This window comes from Vanessa atalanta, chromosome 5 (genome assembly GCF_905147765.1).
Source record: "Vanessa atalanta chromosome 5, ilVanAtal1.2, whole genome shotgun sequence".
Lineage (NCBI taxonomy): Eukaryota > Metazoa > Arthropoda > Insecta > Lepidoptera > Nymphalidae > Vanessa > Vanessa atalanta.
Genome location: NC_061875.1, coordinates 10,906,562 through 10,923,053, shown reverse-complemented (window position 1 = coordinate 10,923,053; position 16,492 = coordinate 10,906,562). Strand labels below are relative to the sequence as shown.

The 16,492-nt window shown below is 30.5% G+C and overlaps 2 protein-coding genes across 3 annotated transcripts in view; one reads left to right on the top strand and one right to left on the bottom strand.

Annotated features, from left to right (window-relative positions):
* The first annotated feature begins 2,291 nt into the window (after nucleotides 1-2,291).
* On the top strand, nucleotides 2,292-6,365 carry LOC125064147. Of its 2 annotated transcripts, none has more exons than XM_047670978.1 (8): nucleotides 2,292-2,476; nucleotides 3,260-3,397; nucleotides 3,566-3,747; nucleotides 4,295-4,499; nucleotides 4,676-4,777; nucleotides 5,004-5,188; nucleotides 5,299-5,547; nucleotides 5,955-6,365. In XM_047670978.1, exons 1-8 carry the CDS (start codon nucleotides 2,343-2,345, stop codon nucleotides 6,272-6,274), a joined length of 1,515 nt encoding a protein of 504 aa, XP_047526934.1. In that variant the 5' UTR covers nucleotides 2,292-2,342; the 3' UTR covers nucleotides 6,275-6,365. The 2 variants fall into 2 exon arrangements, with proteins under 2 accessions (XP_047526934.1, XP_047526935.1); XM_047670979.1 differs by having other exon boundaries at nucleotides 5,299-5,569; nucleotides 5,955-6,030.
* Nucleotides 6,366-8,730: 2,365 nt separating this feature from the next.
* LOC125063912 (calcium uniporter protein, mitochondrial) overlaps nucleotides 8,731-16,492 on the bottom strand; it is a 146,451-nt gene continuing 138,689 nt past the window's right edge. Inside the window, exons 5-8 of the mRNA XM_047670608.1 lie at nucleotides 12,669-12,830; nucleotides 11,585-11,788; nucleotides 11,367-11,474; nucleotides 8,731-10,901 (exon numbers count right to left, since the gene is read on the bottom strand). Of these exons, the coding sequence (XP_047526564.1) occupies nucleotides 10,743-10,901; nucleotides 11,367-11,474; nucleotides 11,585-11,788; nucleotides 12,669-12,830 (633 nt within the window). The 3' untranslated portion in view covers nucleotides 8,731-10,742. The remainder of the gene's footprint in view (nucleotides 10,902-11,366; nucleotides 11,475-11,584; nucleotides 11,789-12,668; nucleotides 12,831-16,492) is intronic.

Here is a 16,492-nt window from a genome sequence, read left to right as displayed (position 1 = left end):
TAGAACGCGTGCATCTTAACCGATGATTTCGGGTTCAAACCCAGGCAGGCACCACTGAAATTTCATGTGCTTAATTTGTGTTTATAATTCATCTCGTGCTCGGCGGTGAAGGAAAACATCGTGAGGAAACCTGCATGTGTCTAATTTCAACGAAATTCTGCCACATGTGTATTCCGCCAACCCGCATTGGAGCAGCGTGGTGGAATATGCTCCAAACCTTCTCCTCAAAGGGAGATGAGGCCTTTATCCCAGCAGTGGGACATTTACGGGCTGCTAATGTAAACATCTTATATAGTTACAATTATTTCAATTTGTATTCTACAAACTGTTTGCTGTTGAATCTTTGTTTATAACCTAATATTTTATTTTTTTAGGAAATATTTCTTTTTTAATATAATAATGGTAGGTACCACCTCTGTGACGTAATTGTCTTTGAAAGGTACATACTATCGGCATATCTTCAAACTAATATATCGTTACAACACAATAGTCAAATGGAAGGACATATGCAAATATTAAACACCAGTATAACTTGAACCGTTGGTAGATGAAAACAATTCACATGAGACTGATACCAGGGGTCAAGTTTGAGAGGTGTTTCACTGAGTGAGTACAATTCGGTATAATCCGCGATGATCACACCGGAACGGGCATTGGTAACACTGTTTCCATTCTTGTATTGTAAGGCGGTTTCGTTCCTCTTCATATTATTACTGACACTTTTAGTCGTTATTTTTTTTTGGTTTAATTTATATATGTAATTGTTATCAAAGTTTAATAATCAACTTTGGTAATAATCAAACTGACTTTGATAATTGATACTGTAATTCATATGCATCGCAACAAATTATTATATCTTAAAGTAGTAAAACTAACGATTCATTTTAAAATACAGCTTTTTAACGGTGTCACTTATGATTGAAGAAATAATATGCCTAAAGTACTAAACTTCTCTCTTGCTTTGGTTAATATGAAGTTGGAAAAATCAGCCAATCAGAACTCATTAAAACTATTTAATAAAGTAATACTGATAATTTTGTAAATAGTTTGTTTCCAAATAATACATATTATGAAGAATTATGTTATGAAAAAGATGCTATTTAATGTGAAATGAAACACTCGTTAAACTTAAACATAAAATCAATTTAAATATCATGGACTGGGTGGTAACAACGCTAATTTATTTAATGATTCGTCTCTCTTTGGTTACTTTTGCAAATTAAAATACGAAATAGTGATGAAAATATCGCTAATTTGTAATGGAGTTTATATAGAAGAGACAAACAAACGACGTAATGCAGTGGATACTTATTTCTGAAAATCTCATCACAATTAGATATTTATTACGACGTTGTGAAACATCCCCAAGGCTCACACCAGGAAGTGGAACAAACGCCGGACGCGGATATTAGTGAACCCGATAGCGAGCGCGATTAGCTGAGATCTCTTAGAAAATTTAAAATTCTTTAAAATATACATAACGAATTAGTTAATATAATTAACGTGTATTTTTTTTTTATTTGGATTTTTAAATTATTATTATGAATCTCAATATAAATATGTTTTAAAATTGGATACGTTATAATAGTACTATAATATTTAAAAATGGATATAATCAACGATACCAAATTCTTAAAAATATCAAAATTAAAAATGTCATAAGTAAAGTCTTAAGAATATTAGCAATCGTTCTGACTTCTAAGATTTAGTTGTTAAGTTTTTTTCTTAACATGTAGGTACGTGTGTGTTCATAGAGAAATAAACGGGGAGTAATTTTTATGCAATTTATATTAAGCAATTAAGAAAACTATACATAATTGTAAGTTCACAACACTTGTTCCTGGTACTGGCAGACTGGAGGATGTAGCGGCCCTCGCATCTTATGCTACTGCATCTCTATGTGTTTATGCTTGCACACACGCAAAGATATAATTTTACATCATCACTTTTTTATTTATTTAACAAACAAACCCGTTATTCTTTTTCCCAACATAACAATAACCAAATTTGCTAATTTGGTACGATTTTAGTTTAGTTAGTATTAAATATCAATAATCTAAATATAAATAAATTAGGAAACCGAACGGAATCAACGTTTTTGTAGCAAAACATAACAAGCTTTGATAACAACTTCTTAGCTTAGCTTAGCTTCCAATATCGCAGACACTGGATTACGTACCTTGTATTAATAACAATGATGTCCGGTTATTTTCGCGCGGTATTACTTCGTTGGACGCTCAATTTTAGCGCCATATATAAGGCGGGTTTGTTTTTTATCTTCATAGTCATTCCCTGATCGTTTAGACTTAAACACAGTGAGGTGATGAGAATATTGTGTTAAAATGTCCTGGACATTGTATAGTGTTTGCGTTTTGTGTGTGTGCTCGATTGTAAGGACTCAAGTTATTCCGAGCAAGTCCAGAGCAAGCGATGGTGATTTTAATAACGTTAACACAGATGGATCATTTGACTTTGGGTAATTCTTATTTATATATCAAATAACTTTCAATAAGTCGTAGCAGATGATTCAATATTATAAATTTCGATCATTTTCTTTATATTTATAACATACAAGATATAAATATGCCAATAAGATTATAAGAGTCGTTAATGTAATTTTCAAATTCTTTAACCCGACACAAGTAATTTATTTATACGCGATATAATTTTTCTACATTTTCTAGAAAATAATAATATTAAATATTTATATATAGTAATATCTCTTTGCATATTTTTAGAAGATATCTGACATTTTTTAAACCATAATTAGTAGATGGTATAGATCATATCTTTAAGTCATTTTTATTTTGCAAAACGTAAGTGTGGTGTAAAAACCAAAGAATTTGATCTAATCTTGTATATCATAACGCTCAATTATATTGATATTAATTGAGATGAGCTAAATTTTTGTATATAATAACTCGGTTTGATGAATTGGTTTTCCTATTCTCTCTACTAAGCTTTAAACATTTATTAAAATATACACTAATTCTATCTCGTATCATTAACGGAACTAAAAAAGAAATTTAAATATAATTTTTTTTTTCCCAAATAACGTCGGCGAATTTTTAAACCAAACACGTTTCTTGTACAAAATGTTACGATATATTGTCGAGTTATTTTTGTGTTGTTTATTATTTTATACTTAGTAACTGCTCTACATACATAGACCGTTTAAAAAAAGAAAACAACTTTTTTTAAATGATGATTTTACGAAAACTTCATATCGTAAAAATAACGTAATATTATTATTATTTAGATATGCAAACAAAGATCGTGGAGGTAGTTACCATTTAGCCCATGGAAATGCAAATAAGGTGGTAGGAGGGAGGTTCGGCTCGAGAGAACCAGGAACTGACGAAATTAAAGAAACTATATACACTGCTGGACCTCGAGGGTAAGTTTAAATTATTTGTATACATTATAATAATAATAAATTTGAATAGCAAGATTAAATATAATTAAAAATAAACAGCCTATTGTTTTTTAATTGTGAGATTTTAAGAATAGCATATCATTAGTACAGTCATAATAGCTCATTCGAATTATAATCAAAACTCTTTAGGTTTCGAGCGAAAGGCCCAAATGTGCACCGAAAAATTGACCTAGACCAGCGACCACGAGGACCTATTGGTAATAAAGATGACCCCTACTTCGATCCCAACGAAGACCCCAGCTACTCTTTCAAAGTAGATACTAGGACCTACTCCAAAAATGAAAATGCTGACAGTCGGGGTGATGTTAAAGGTAATTAATATCTTGCTTGTAAAAGCATACATACAAAGTACATTTTTATTCTACCGTTCTTTTGCTAAAACTAAGCGATAAGTTTAAGGGCAACTTTCCGTATTTTATGATAAGTTTCTCTGTTTTGGCTCCATGTTCTTTAAATCAAATTGATAGTTACATATTTCGGATATAAATATATTTACTTGTTTTAATAAAAAATGTTTAATGTTCAAATAATTATAATATGAATACCTTTAATCAATCTTGTGATGACAACTTTTTTTCCACCTTCACAAACAGTAACCGTACCGCCGAGCGCACCTTAAAGTAATCTCAATGAAATTCTAAAACATTTTATTCAATTAGTATAAATCAGATTGTTTTGCTACCAAAATGTGTGCAATAAATTCAGCTCAATTAGTTGTATAACGCATTTAAAATTAATATACAAAGTTTGATCACATATCCTTACGTTTTAAGTAAAGTTAAATAAAAGCTTGTAAAAACAAACTAGCGTAGTATGCATAAAATTTCATATTATATTTAAATTATTAAATCTCCACAGGACACTATTCATTCGTGGACGACATCGGCGAGCGACACGACGTATCCTACATCGCCGGAAAGGACACAGGTTTCCATGTATCGTCTGCTCATCCTGACGCTCCTAATCTCATCGGATCACCGTTCCATCGCGCACCTCTTGTAAGAGGAGAGAGTAAATCGAGAGGTCGAACTGCTGTGCAAAGAGGATTGGATGGTTCTTACAGGTATAAGTGGTCAATAAGAAAATCATTGAGATGCATGATCTCCGGAAATCCCGTCAAAATACTTCCCAATAAGTTTGTATTGCAAATTACAAACAAAATACGAGAATATCAAAATCCATCTCCAATTTAGTTTTATTACTTTTTATCTGTGGTGCTATAGTATTATTGTTTTATAGATTTATATCCGCGGGGCCTGATCAAAGAAGAACAGAGAGTAGTGACTCGCACGGTAACGTCAGAGGATCCTACACATTTTTGGATGATAAAGGTGTTCAAAGGTATAGAGACAACCATTACAAAGTTGATAAACATTTATCTTTGACTTCTTAAGATTTAACTAATGATTGGTCGAATCTTGTTGTATTTGAATTCCATATGTATAAACTATTTTTTTAAGCCTTAAAAACACTTTTAATTAAATTCAATTTCGTTTTGTTCAACTTACTAGTATTTATAGAGCAGATATTATTGAAGGAATTATTTAAATACATTTTTTTCCAATAGGACGGTACACTATATAGCTGGACCAGGAATTGGGTATCGCATCGTGAAGAATAGCAACGACCCCTTCATCCCCTCTTACTTCCCCACCCTACCAAGTGCATATGATCCAGCATTCAACGCGGGCGGCAGTTCTGGCTCACCATCCTACACTCCAAATGACGAAAGCAGTGATGACGTATTCAAAGGTAAATTGGTCGTCAAATTGTTTGCAATTTCTAGCGAAAGAGATCTTCATTTTCAAAAAGTGTCCCTTTGATCATTTTTTTAATCTATTGAGAGTTCATATTTGTTTTAGGTCCAGACGGTACAGCTGCATCAGGGCACGTCAAACCACCTCCATTTCCTACATCCGACGTCGACAGGCCCAGCAAGCCAGTGACCACCGCTCCCGTTATTGGAAATTCTGAAGAGGAGTCTGATGGGGAAAGTTATGGTCAAGCACCGCCTTTTGTTCAAGATACTGGAAGTGAGGACCTGCCCGAAGTGGGCTACGTCGATGAGGATGCTTCTAGTTTTGCTGGCCCCAAGCCAACTCCTGGACCAGGTGATGCATAGCACGGATGATGGCAAGTGATTGACGTTAGTGATCTTGTTGAAACCCGAAAATTCTTTTTTCATCAACTTTTGCACAGAACACTCGTGGCTGATGAAGATTGCTTATTGCTTCTGTTTTACGTACGTCGACGTTCTTTTATATCTGAGAGGACGATTGATGAATTTGCGTTTTTAAAAATAATGTGCCATTTATTTAAAAATAACAAGATCACAATATTCAATCGAATTGCACAGAACGGCTGGAGAGAGCACTAACTTGGAATGACTTATAAGAAATTGCTTGTTCGCAATAAATATTGTACACTATCAAACTGGTTTTTATTACACCAACACCTTTCGGCACCAAAGCACAGTGATGGAGCGCACAAAGAACTTAGTAATGATTACAACTTGCAGGCAAACCATGGCGTCCCACCAGCAAACCTTATAGGCCGACGAAGAGACCTTACGTACCGCTTAAACCTACCCAAGGATCGAATAGTATACACGATGATTACGAAGTTGACGATGACGATAACAGTAAACCTGAATTCGCGATAGGATTTAATATACATCACACAAAACCTGGCACGACTATTATTAGGAATATAGGGGAGGATTACTTTGGCATACCACCCGGCGTGTCGGTCAGGGCTCATGTGCAAAGTATTGACTTATACCCCTTCGGCTCTAAACCAGTTTCACCCTCTGAAGCTTTGGAAAATGATAAAACATAATTTTTAAATCAAAAGATCACTTAAATTAAAATCTTCCCAACATATTCGATTTCAAATGTTATACTTTAATTAAAAGGTCTAAATTATTCAGTGAATAAATATATTAAAAATTTAATTGCGTTTAATTTAATAAAAATACTTTTTATATTTTTTAAAAATTTATTCGAACACGACTGTAAATTTAACAAAATGCAAAATAGTAACTATTACAAGGAGTCTGGCTGTTATTATATACCTATAGTGCGCAACGTTTTCACTTCGTTCTCCCGTATGTCACTTCACCAACAACGATTTATAACTCGGGTCTCAATCGTAAAAATATAGTTATGACAGCTTCAACTATAAAAATAAATATTTATACGTATAATATTTCAAAAAAATTATAAAGATTGTCACCTTTCCAAAGCTAAAACAATGCGATAAAATGCATACTTATTTTATCTAATTTTTATTAGAGAAAATCTCAAAGATTTACGACGTCACTTGATATTAAAATTAAAATATATATATATATTATAATCATTGAGTACATTCAAGTTATTTTAACAAGCTGACATGAAATATATTTATATCAATTGAGACATATCGAAAGTTGTAACAAAGTTAACAAGAAATGCATTTATTGGAAGGTTAGTTTGGCAATTTTATTAGTGAATAAAGAAGAAAGTTAGTACGTGGTTAAACTATTACTTCTAAATATATATTTTATAAGTAAATACCTAACTACCTGCGAGATTGAACGAACAGTGTCTAGCTTATGTGATTTAATATTTTTATTACATTTTATTTAACCGAGTCACTTGAATACAATGTTACATTCTCGTTTCTGAATTAAGCTGCTTTACACGTTGTGCGTATTCAAAACATGGATATATTCTTAAGAAATAGTTACGAATTATAAATATAGAAGAATTTATATATGGCAGTATTATTTTAGAAAAACAACATGCAGTGAAAAATATCAGAATAGTCTTAAACGAGAATATAACAATATTAAGTGATACGAACAATATTGAGATAATGCAATTAAAAAAGTTCGAAAAATAAAACTAATTTGTCATTCGCATCTTCTGAAACCTTGAACAAATTAATCTTAAAATGTATAAATAAATACAGATATTAAATATTTGTTTCTGTAGCAGTAAATTATTTCACGACGGAACGTTTTAGAATACAAACAATCACCTAACATCGATATCTCAAAAATATTTATAAATACACAAATCTGAAAAACAATTTACAAAAATGATCATTATTTCAACCTACAGTAAATAACAAATTCGCGTGAACAGAAGCTTTGCTCCGACTTAATAGCTAAGTATATAAAATTTTATATTAATAGAAAAAACATCTGAGAAGATTCTAGAAGGCAAATCCGCAAATCACAAGAGAAAGCGTCAAGTCGGTTATCTTGCAATATGCAAAAACTACATTAATGATTAATTAAGACAGGAAAGGTATTTTTTTTTCATAAAATATTACTTAATTATAAATACTCATATATACGACCGACTCAATAGTAAAAAAAACTATGAGTTGACAAACGGAAAATCTTTTATTCCAAACGTTCTGGAACATTGCCCCTAAGACACATAACATACATACAAATATATACATACATTCAAACAATTTGTTTCGCTAACTTCATTATATAAATATAAAATTTTATCAGATCAAGAAATATAATATCAAAGTTTTTCCAAAATACATATACACTTTTAGGTTTAAATATATAAACCGTTTTATACGACACATTATCGTAAAAAATACTTTTCAAAATTGAATACTGCAAGAAAACCGACATTTTAATAATAAAGTGTGCGTGCTTATAACTACATTTACGAAGGATATATACAAAATATTATACTAGACCGTAAATTCAAGGCCATTAAACTTAATTTAGAGTGTAGATACAGTAGTAGTTATTACATAACAATATTAAGAAAATGTATCTAAGATTATATTTATATATATTGATAATATATGAAGAATTGGACAGTGCAATATTTATCCAAATAAAAGTTCTTTCTACAGAAATTTAAGAATGAACTTCGAGGTAAGTTCAATTATTTATTTCTGATTTTTTTTTGTGTTAAAGCAGAGACAATGCATTTTTTTTTATTTTAACCATAGACGGTCGTTTTTTTAAACAGACTGCATTGGTTTTTCACATTTATTTCACAGCCCTCATTAATCTTACGGCTCGTTTATTTATTTAAGACTACATTACCAAGCGTACATATTTTATGATTTATTAACATTAAGCTTAATTAGCATTTTTCTTTTTAAGATTATTTATAGTTCTTTAAATCTGTTTTTTTTTCAAATAGATTAAAAAACCTTATTGTTGGTCGAATTATTCAGTTTCATTATTTTTTTAATGAGTTCATTAATCCTAAATAAAATTGTGTTAGTTATTCAGACATGTTAGTCACAGAATATAAAAATACATTTGAATAATTCATTTAATTAAAGACAAATCAACTCTTGACATTTCAGTTATCTATATTTAATTAATTTAAATAAATTATATAATTAAAGCAATAATATGAAATTCGAGCAAAACACAATAATTTAATTTGTGCATTTAATTAAATAACAATTACAATAATTAATTTTATTTGTGTTGGTTTATTTTAAATATTTTTACTGATTAGTTGTACACACAAAAAACTTTTCGATTAAAATTTCAGGGCAAGTCAAAAGGAACACAAGATTTAAATGATTTGTACAGAGACTAGAATTACTATTAGGAATACTTAACAGGAAATATGTCGTTTAAAATGAGTAAAAAGTTTAAATAAAATAATCTATTTTATAAGTAAATAAAATAATTATTTTAGTTTATAATTTGTATGTCTTCATTTAAAATATTTTTATTACAAAAGAAATAAATTGTATATTTTATGTTGCAAAGCGGCAAAATTTTGCATGTCTTAAATCTACTTTTGTCAACGTCATATTGGCACAGACTTATATTTTTTATCTGTTATTTTAATAAAAAGTTTAATAGGTCTTAAAATAGATAAATAGGAAACAATAATTCTGAGCACGATTAAAACACTAACAAATAACATAATTTATTCTAAGTAAATTTATCTAAAGATATCATTTATTTTTTTTTCGTTTTAGTGGCATAAGATTAAAAAAATGTTGCTAGATCTGTCATATATACACAACGCTCCTTTAATATGACAGGTAAAAACATTAACAATATTTTTAAAGAAAATATATTTGAATAATGCGAATTATATTGATAACTTTTTTAAGTATAGCTTTTTAATTTTGTGTAGTTGCAACATTTTCAAGTCTGACGCAAGCTATATTTTTCGTTATTTTGAAAATTGAAAGATGTAACAAATAAGATCTTACTAACATTCATTTAGAATAATACAAACATGGTAATAAATATCTTTCATGATATATATATGGTTATTAAGTTAAACTATTGAAATGTGGTTCTAAAACATATATAGTATAAGGTCTAAATTAACTAGAAAGACGTAGGTACATAAATAGAATTGCAATAGTTTTAAGGATAAACCGTTATTAGTTATAACATTACCTTCTCGGACTTTTCTTCATAACAATTACAGCAAAATGTACTTAAAATATCCCTCCTATTGAACTATATGTACCATATTTTGATAAGTCTTGATATTTGCTAACTTTATTCACTCTGTGCTAGTTCTTCATTTTATTTTAATATCATTCACTTGTTTTCTATTTACAAAGGGTTAGCCTCAGATTAAAAAACAAAAGGCGTAGCGTATGTACGTACGTAACAATTTGTTAATACGTCGATAATTTATAAGTAAAGTGACAGCACTTTTAGCGAATTTACAAAAAGACACGTCGCTTTGCCTTGTGGCATTAACTTTTGATTTTGTTTTCGTTTTTGTTGCTTCGCTATGTTCAGTGGGCTCCATCGGCTCTTTGTTTTATAATCTGAGAGGTTAGCACTGAAATGCGACTCGGTAAAGGTACTTTTATAGTTTTGTTACTTCAAAGTCAGAATCAGTCAGAGGTTATTTGGATTGAACTAAGATATGTATATTTATGCTAAGTGACTAGATCGGCTGTTAGGACTTACTTTTATTGTTAGTATTTCCCGTTTTGTACTCTTCTAACTATTTTTTCTTTTTAATTTAAGATTTAAAAAAAATGACTAATGTGACGATTGTATATATTAATACGTTTTCAATTATTTTTTAAATTATAAAACATACCGACTTCATTCTATCAATGCAATGTCCCGTATGTTTTATAAAAATGTAAATTATAAAATATGTCACAAAATCCTACACATACGAAAGCCATTCTTTATAAAAAAAAAATACAGTTCGTAGTTCAGTGCTAACTCAATATCAGTACTATATAGTTCAACGTTCAAACTTAAAATGCACCGGTCAAAATAGAATCAACAAGCTCTACCTAAAATGTCATACAACGATTAAAACAACGTGTATTACGTGATTTTCATCTTCTTGGTCGTCCCTTCTAGCATGTCCTTTATTTTGGTCAAGGGTGAGCGTTTGATGTCGTCTATCTTGTATGTGTTTGATGGAGGTAAGTGGATGTGCAGGGGGTCGCGGAGACGCGCTAGGTCCTTTTGGAGCTTATCCATCTGGAAAGATAATAAATTCTATTAATACTAGATGAACCTGCGGCTTAACCATGGCCTAATTTATAAAACTTTACTTAAAGCAACAAATCGTCACCCACAATCATAAACCCTCGAGGGGTGAATTTAAAAAGGTAGCCTATGTCCTTACCAGAGACTCAAACTAACTCCATACCAATTTTTATTTTAATCGGTCTAGCGATTAAAGCGTGAGGAGGTAACAGACAGTTGCTTTCGCATTTATAATATTAGTATGAATATTTAAGTATTAAAATATATTTCAGATTTTAAATTAATAATAGACAGGCAGACGAAAATTTGACAGACTTGATGGTAGTTTTTAATACCACTAGTAATGTTTTCATTTATATGCAGTAATTTAAACTTACTAAGGAAAATAATATTATCGACACATCGTCTTAGCGTTAGGCTTCTTTGCTAAAAGTATCAAAGTATTTAGTCCCTTACCTCATCTTTTAAATTGTTATACTGGACAATATCAAGTCCGATCTTTTTCGCCTTCTTATGCAAAGTAAGAAGATGCTGTCTATCTTTTACATCTGGCAGTATGTATTCCTGGAAAAAAGTAAACCATATTAAGACATTTATTTTTAAACAACTTTTATATAATACAATTTAAAACCTGTTTTGTAAACAAATTTTCTAAATATTCTGTAATCGTGTACCTGTTTAGTAAGAACGAAGTAAGCATAGGCAGCCATAGCGGTGCCATACGTAACGAAGTACGTGACGGGTTCCATTATGTCCCAAGAGTACTCCCACCAGGTAAGCCTCGCCAAAACTCCAAATTGCACGCCCATCAAACCAAGACCCACCCAGGTCAGAGCAGATGTGTGGCGAGTCGTCTCCATTTCTAGGGACATGCGTTTCTGAAAAAATATGTGATCAAATTAGTACATTTATAGTATATAGTGTAGTAGATTAGATTTTATGTGGCCGTCTGTTTATTTGGTGAAAAAAATCCATGAAAAATCGATTAAAGAAACTTAATGTCTAAGATAATAATATCTCTCTACTATAAAGTGCGAGATTCAGAACTATTATAGTAGCAAATACCGTTCATAAATTAAGACATTTTAATTGAGGCAATTTACGGTAATGTTCTCGAAGCTGCTGAGTGTAATCTATATGTTAATGCACTCCACGCGGTAGGACAAAACAACCCCCCGTCTGCTAATGCATTCACAGGTACTTTTGTTGTTCCTAAAGTCTACGAATACGAATAAAACAGCTCAGATAATTTTCAATTCAAGATTATGCGCCATTTTTATTATTTTTGACTTGCATTTGTTAATACATATGTCAAGACATAGTCTAAATTTAATTTAAATTTTTAGTGTTTTAAATTGTTTAGTGTAAACAAAAATGTGATATTCTCTTAAAGTTTGATTGTTATCATAGCTAATTGTTACATATTGATATGCATAGTTCTGTTAATATTATATTTATTTATGCGTGAATTAAACTTTTTTTACTTCTTTCATTTGGATTATTCTTAAAGTTACTTTATATTTTAAGGATATTAAACGAACTCCTAGGATACAAAGAACGAACAGGTTCGAAAAAGAGAGTATGAATTAAAAATTATATTAGTTAGTAAGATCAAATGCAACTAAATGAAACAGTTATGTTTAGTTTACAACTGATACGAGGTAAATTGTTGTTGTCCAAATATTATTTACAAATATTCCTCATTCGATATTTATAACAGCACGAATAGAAAATGAATAATCCTCAGTTGTGTTTTACCTCTTCAAGCGGCTGCAGTTCAGCGGATAACTTTTCCAGCTGCGATCGGAGTTCCCTTTCCTTTCGAATCTGGTGTTCACGCACATTCAGCGCTTCATACAATTGATTGACGAGGTTACGTACGTCGCTCAATCTGGTGATCTCTTCATTGCTTAGGCGTTCCTGTAATTATTTAATAAAATCGTTTTGTTTATTTATTTTTTATTTCAATTTTCTTGGAAAAGACAAAATTCTATAATTTTTAAATTGATTTAGAAAAAAATTGATTGATAATTGATTAAAAGCTAAAGACTTATATTTGTTTGACTTAATTATAATAATATTAAGCAAAATTGACTTTGAAATGACAAATTGTTGTTTGAATTTTGTATTTATATGCTAAGATGTCTCATTCGTATAGTTAATGTTATTCATACGGTTGATCTGAGTCATTATTCAGTCGGTTACATCTAAGACAATACAATATTTTAATGTCTACATCAATATATTAGCCGCTCGAACAGAAAATGTACACGTTTTTGGCTGGTCGCCAGATTAGTTAGGGACAAATCGCCTCCATTCAGTGAGTACGTTAGTAAAATAAATTATTATTGAGCTTTTGTGTAGCTTCTTGGTGAATTCGTTAGAGTGGCGTTATTGTTCATAGGTACCTACGGTTGTTCTTGGCTAGTTCTGAGAGTTTTATTTTCAACGACAACATTAAAAGCCTAAAGAAAGTTTGACACGTGTTCAGCTTCTATTGAACAATAAACTCAAAGACAAATATAGTGAACATTCGTATTTTGATCTTAATATTACACTAAGCGATAGATTTCGATTAGATTTTTAAGATTGCGAAGTAGATTTCTAAGGAGATACATTACGTAGATCGATAATGAAAAATATTTTTATAATAGTTCATTATTTAAACATATTTTTTTAACAACCTTAAATACCAATTTTAAAGTTGGAAAAACATCTAGTTTATAAATATAAATAAACTACACGTAATATAGATTGAATGTATGATAATTATTCATTCATTTCACAATAATGATTTTGAATATTATACTTATTAGTGTCATGTTATATTATGTTAAGGATTAGTGGTCTCACTCGTTCAAACAGTCTGTTTCTTTACAGTAGGTTTACAAATGAATAGTCTACAAATATGGTATTTGTAGAATAGATACATATTATAAACAAGTCAACTTTAAGTACTTAATTATGAATTCATAAAAATAAAAACATTTAGGTAAGAAAATTTAATATGTATTTGTGAAAAAAATACATGTAATTTGCATGTATTTTAAAAAAATTAGTTAACAAATAGTTTTTAATTTTGGATAATATACTTTTCGTAAGACATGTTACTTTTATAATTTGTTACTTAAGATGTTAATCGTAATTTGTTAAGTGACAAAACCACAAACTACGCTTTAAACTTGAGACTGATATGCACTTTGCTAGTTGACGTGAAGTTTTAACGTCTCAAACTAAGTTATACGAGCTCCACTTGAAACTATAAAATACCTTTAAATTCTTCATTGTCAACGACATTGTAAGACCCCTCTGCGTCACGTTTTGCGTTGTCGAGGAAATTCAGAAGACATGCCGTCTGATCTCTATGTACCGCAGAACCAGCAATAACTTACTATTCAGTTAGACAATGGATTTTGCTATGCTGAGAATAAGCACGGAAATTTTCGTGGCAATGATTTTGAGTTTATTCTGAAACGTTGCTCAATTCAAAATTGGGAACCAATTCGTGAGCCAGAATTTCTTCCGATTTGCAAGTCTTTCTTCATAAACGAGTACGAGGAGAACTATTAAATAAAACTAAGAACAACTTGAGAACTCTGTTTGTCCACGTTAATTGCTCAGAGGGCTTTGTCGGATTTCAGAAAAGTCTAACTGCAATTAGGAGCGGAATTTCTTATTCCTTAAATTGTTAATATTATTGGCAATGTAAAGAATGATAAATAATAGCTATTTGTTTTATATTCGGAGATGTCCAGGGTAATTCGTTGTATCAAGAAGTAAAAGTAACTTGCTTAGCAAAATGTTAATAGAACATTGCACACTCTCAATCATGTGGCTGAAAAATAGATTTATTTACCTTGTTTTGTAAACGAATTTACAAAAACAACATTTTTTATAATTTTAAAAATATTTTTCTATTTTTTTTTTTAAGATATTTTTTTAAAACAGATATTTTTGTGAGGTACAAAATAGTTAAATGATTAAAAATAGACGAATTCGTGAATAACGTCAATTCTCTTTAAACTTTCGGTCGGACGATTGCATTTCCATTGCCTCACCTAAATATTATCTTAAGGAGAATCTGGAAAAGTTTATAATGACCTCTTACGGAGATTTCTTACTAAGTTATATTAAGTTGGAAAACTAAATGCCATTTCAGTAATTGTAGTTCCGAACGATGTTTTATGAACTACTAAATTTGTTTCAACGTTTTGCATCAAACTTTGCTGATTTAAACGTTTATTAAAGGCTACTTTGATTGAAAAGAAAATAGTACAAAGCGTAATCTGAGTGTGTGAGTGTTCGCCATTTTTATAAAAGTATTAGATTATTACTAATTCTACCATCGCTCCTGGAAAATAACTGAAAAGCAACGAATTGAAAATATAATGATAAAATAATAAACATGTACTAAAAGTGAACCTCTGTTTGAGTTTCCTTCACCGCCGAGATGAAGTATTAACACAAATTAAACGAATGAAAATTGAGTGGTGCTTTGTCGGATTTGAACTCACAATCTTTGATTAAATTATTGGACCTAGTTGTGGTAGAACTTTGAGTGAGCCTGTCTAGGCGGGTACCACAAACTCAACAGCTTATTTAAACGCCAAGCAACAATTTAGGCAGTTTAATTTCATTACAGACACAAAGGACATATGAATATTGAGGGGTTATGAAGTATCTTATATTATTTACAGTGCTAAATTTTGTAGATTAAGTTGATCACATACAATCAGGTGGCTCATAAGCTTGTCTGACTTGCTACAGTAAAGAAATAACAGTATATAGTCATCCACAAAGGACGCAGTATATAGGCATCCATAAATGCAATCATATTTTCGTAGTTGAACGTCTTTTTGTCAACGACAGATCGTTAATTTGGATTTCGTTCGAATCATAATTGATAAGAATATGAAATACTTTATGATGGAATTCCATATTAACGCAACTAGTAATTAGTACGTAATTATACTTCGCTCTTCGCTCGGGTAGAATATGAATATATTTACAAATTAACTTGTGATATTAAGTTAATGTAAGACCTCTTTGTATACCACATTGGTGTGTATTTCAGCCCTTAGTATAGAATATCCAGAAACGCTTAAATGCGAATCAACTCATTTTTAATCGGTAGCCAAAAAATAAAGTTTCGAGCTTCTAACTTAAAAAATGACGGACTTCCAGACTATCCTATATTCGAAATGTCTACCCAATTTCTCTCCTTAGGCGTAAAATATTCAAAAGCGCTTAAATGTGAATCAAATCATTTTTATCGGTAGCCCAAACATAAAATGTCATGCTTCTAACTTAAAAAATTACAGCCTTATAGACTAATATATATAAGAAATGTCAGCCCCTATTGAACCCCTTAAAGGTAGAATATCTAGAAACACTTAAATACGTATTTACTCATTTTTAATCAGTATCCCAAAAATATATATTATATAATATAAATTTTTTCACCCCCTTAGCGGTAGATTATCTAGAAACGCTTAAATACGTATCTACTCATTTTGTATGTAGTTCATGTTTCTATCTTCAAAAATGGCAGAATTTTATACAAACTTTCAACCCTTATTTCA

Excerpts from the sequence above, each read along its gene's own strand:
- LOC125064147 (XM_047670978.1), top strand. The coding sequence starts at position 2,343 with ATGTCCTGGACATTGTATAGTGTTTGCGTTTTGTGTGTGTGCTCGATT. Across the intron at positions 3,398-3,565 it reads TACACTGCTGGACCTCGAGG|GTTTCGAGCGAAAGGCCCAA; the intron begins GTAAGTTTAAAT and ends AAAACTCTTTAG. Across the intron at positions 5,548-5,954 it reads CAAGCCAACTCCTGGACCAG|GCAAACCATGGCGTCCCACC; the intron begins GTGATGCATAGC and ends TACAACTTGCAG.